The following is a 3843-nucleotide window of genomic DNA, read 5'->3' as shown; positions in this document are numbered from 1 at the left end:
TTTTTTTTTTTTTTTTTTTAGACAGGGTCTCACTATGTAGTTGAGACTGGCCTGGAACTCACTATGTAGCCCAGGCTGGTCTCAAACTCACAGCGATCCTCCTGCCTCAGCCTCTCAAGTACTGGGATTACAGGCGTGTCTCACCACGCCCGGCTTCTATTATCCCATTTTCAAGAAAAGGAAACTGAGGCTCAGAGAGGGTAATGATTTGCCCAGGACCACACAAGAAGGTCTCAGGAGAACCCGCCTGTGCGACCACAGTGCTGTGCCTCGGCTGCGGGGATGGAAAGGGGCCTCACCTTTCTTCAGCCCTGGGACCCGCGTGGTGTTGAATATTCTCTCGAACTGGGCAGAGCACAGGGGGCGCATTCCCATCAGCAGAGTCTGCAGGAGGCCATGAGCCATGAGCTCCTCCGTGAACCCACCCAGGGCCACCTCTGTCCCTGCTCTCCAGGCGTCTTACCGGGGAGATCTCCTGGCGCTTCAGCTGGTGGCGGTACAGGAGCAGGGCATGGATGGTGTTCCCCGCGCGAGCTGCCTGCAGCGGCGTGGGAGTGACATACAGGAAGTCCTGGGGACAGCAACATGCCTGAGCACCCCTGGGGTCCTGGCCCCCAAGGAGGGTGGACACGGTGGCTCCAGGCTGTGGTCCCGCCCTGGGCGTCTCACCATCAGGTAATAGTTGCTGTTCACCATCAGCGGGTTCCGGGACCGCAGGTACACGAACTCTTCCCACCAGTCACTGACCTAAGGGTGGGCAGGGGACGCTCAGGTTGTCACCTCGAAGAGGAGGGACTGTGGGACAGCGGGGCGCCAACCTTCCTGTGTCACGGGCAGCCGGGAGCTCTAGGAAGGAGGCCATCGTGATCAGTAACTAGCAAAACGGAGATGTCTGTGGACTAGAGACTAGTTAACTAAAGCGTGTCACACTTGGGTCAGGGAATGTTAGGGGTTCACCCATGTTCGCTGGCACACGATGAGCACGGAGACGACTTTATAGGGAAAAGCACTGGGTGAACAAGAAAATACGTGGGATGATCGTGTGTGTGTGTGTGTGTGTGTGTGTGTGTATTACTGGAGATAGAACCTTCACTGAGCTACGTCCACAGCACCTCCCTACCTTTTGTATTTTCAGACAGGGGTTTTAATTTTGTTTTGTTTTATTTCACTTGTTGTTGGTGTGCTTTTGTTTTGTTTTAGTTTTTGGTACCAGGGATTGAACTCAGGACATTGCGCTTGCAAAGCAGGTGGTAGAACCACTGAGCTAAAACTCCAGCCCTTCATTATTTGTTCTTTTTGTGTTTTTGTTTTTTTGTTTTTTTTTGGAAGTAGGATCTCACTCTGTAGTTCATGCTGACCTTGAACTCACTGTGTAGCCCAGGCTGGCCTCAAACACATTGATCCTCCTGCCTCAGCCTCCAGAGTGCTTGGATCACAGGTGTGCACCACCCACTTGGTTCTGAGACAGGCTCTAGAGGTGGAAGGCACAGCAAACTGGGAGCCATTAAAGCTGCCTGCCCATGCAGGGTGGTTAATACCTCATGGACTAGACTGTAGGGGTAAGAAACTGTCTGCCCAGCCACAGGCCATTGAGCAGATTGGCCTGGGGGGTAGAGAGGCCGGCTTGACTGGGTTGCAGGGAGCTAACCACGGTGCCCCTGCCATCCCTGCCACTGTGCCCACCCACACTCCTTTCCAGCTGAATGAGGTGCGTCTTGGATGCTATCACGCTTGCACCTTACTAGTGTGGTTTTTAATGCCCCATAGTTGCTCAGCCCCAGGTCCCATTCACTGCCCCTAAACAACCTGAGGCGGGCCTGTCAGCACTTGGGAAGCTAAGGCAGGAAGACCACCAGGAGTCCCAGGCCTGTCTAGACTACACAGTGATACCCTGTCTCCAAAACCAAAAAGCAAGAGCAGGGGATGTAGCTCATTGGTGACACACCTGCGTGGCAAGCACAAGGTCCTGAGTTCGATTCCTGCACTGAAAAAAAGCAATAAAAAGAAATAGAAGGCAATTAGCTGTCTGTACTCCACAAACAGGGGGTGTCTGCAATGTGCTAAATCTGGTTAATAACTCAAAAAAAGGTAGAAACTAACTTCATAAAAATCAAAGAATTAATACACATGTGCACATACCTAAACAAAGGGCTTTATGAAGAGTCATCGTCAGTGTCCCTTTTATAAACATTCTAGAGTTGGATGTCGATACTAACAGGGCTGCTTATACAAGTGCTTTTTATTTTTATTTTTTGTTTTGTTTTTTGAAGCAGCATCTTGCCATGTAGCCCAGGCTGGCCTTGAACATATGGCGATCCTCCTGCCTCAGCCTCACAAGTGCTGCGATTACAGGTATGCACCACCATACCTGGCAGTACCAGTTCTTACATTAATTTTATTCCTGCTTGTGCTTCTGGATCTTGCCTATTAACGAAGTTCTCCAAATCCTCTCTTCCAGACTTCAAGCAGTGTTCCAGGAGGACAGGTGTGCAAGCGGGCAGGGGCATTGGTAGCTCCCACCTGACCCATCTTCCTGTCCCCTCTAGAGTGGCTAAGGCGAGGTTCCCGTGATTCTCATGCAGCTGGGGGCTCTGTCCATACTCCACAAGTCACCACCGTGTGCCCCAGGCATGCACAAAGCCAAAGCACATCGCCCTGAGCCCCTCTTGGTAGTACACACCTGTCAGCCCCCGGGAGCTGAAGCAAGAAGATTGCTGAGAGTTTGAGGCCAGCCTGGGCTCCACAGTGAGTTCAAGGCCAGCCTGAACTACATAGTGAGACCCTGTCTCAAAAACAAACAGGGCCCAAGATGTAATTCAGTGGCACTGCGCCTGCCTTGCAAGCACAAGGTCCTGAGTTCGATCCCCAGTTCCACAAAAAACAAAAGTACATGAGCCTGGCCCATCAGCCTCATGTGTATTTTAGTTCAGACCCCCTCCTGTGAGATCTGGACGCCATGACATTTGCTTTAAAAACTATGTAGGGGAGCTGGGGGTTTAGCTCAGTGGTTTACCACCTGCCTCAAAAGCTCAAGGACCAGAGTTCGATCCCCAGTACCAAATCAAAACAAAACAAAGAAACCTTTGTATGGTTGGGCCTGGGATTTAGCTCAGAGGTTCTGTGCCTGCCTTGTCTTGAGTTCGATTCCTAGCACCCCCCCAAAATCTTATTTTTGTTACTCCTTCTGCACGTCCTGCTCAGTTCTTCGGGATACCAAACACGAAGACCCTCCACTGGATAGCAGTCTCATAAACTGCTAAATTCTCCAGGCTCAGTATTGGGGCACCTGGGGAGGGGCTCAATTATTGGAACTTGGGGGAGCCGGGCTTCTTTAACAGGTTCAAAGGACAGAACCCGGCAAATAAGCCCCTGGCAGGGGGCGTGGCTAGTCTGTTGACACCTGGGGCTCCAATGGTGGCCAGGCCCGGGGCGTGGGGCGGGGCGTGGGGCAGGGCGGGACTCACGTAGTTTGCCGCCCACCAGGACTTGATCCGCAGGTACCACTGCAGCAGCGACGCCTGCAGCTTCAGGAACTCCTGCGCCAGCAGCGCCCTCCAGTCGAAGTCCTCGTCCGAGAGGACGGGCCGGACGGACTCCAGGTACTGCGTGGCGGGAGGGCGGAAGGGGGCGTCACCCGCGGGGCGTGGGGCAGGGCGGGACTCACGTAGTTTGCCGCCCACCAGGACTTGATCCGCAGGTACCACTGCAGCAGCGACGCCTGCAGCTTCAGGAACTCCTGCGCCAGCAGCGCCCTCCAGTCGAAGTCCTCGTCCGAGAGGACGGGCCGGACGGACTCCAGGTACTGCGTGGCGGGAGGGCGGAAGGGGGCGTCACCCGTCACCC

At 53.7% G+C, this 3843-nt stretch overlaps 1 protein-coding gene across 1 annotated transcript in view; it reads right to left on the bottom strand.

Annotated features, from left to right (window-relative positions):
• Cpt1c (carnitine palmitoyltransferase 1C) overlaps window positions 1-3843 on the bottom strand; it is a 13377-nt gene that overhangs the window by 6354 nt on the left and 3180 nt on the right. The window contains exons 6-9 of the mRNA XM_033765893.1: window positions 3465-3661; window positions 670-747; window positions 464-571; window positions 300-384 (exon numbers count right to left, since the gene is read on the bottom strand). Coding sequence (XP_033621784.1) covers window positions 300-384; window positions 464-571; window positions 670-747; window positions 3465-3661 — 468 coding nt within the window. The remainder of the gene's footprint in view (window positions 1-299; window positions 385-463; window positions 572-669; window positions 748-3464; window positions 3662-3843) is intronic.

The sequence above is a fragment of the Fukomys damarensis genome, unplaced genomic scaffold (genome assembly GCF_012274545.1).
Source record: "Fukomys damarensis isolate Sample0158 unplaced genomic scaffold, DMR_v1.0_HiC HiC_scaffold_19, whole genome shotgun sequence".
Taxonomy (NCBI): domain Eukaryota; kingdom Metazoa; phylum Chordata; class Mammalia; order Rodentia; family Bathyergidae; genus Fukomys; species Fukomys damarensis.
This window is presented reverse-complemented; position numbering and strand designations above follow the sequence as displayed.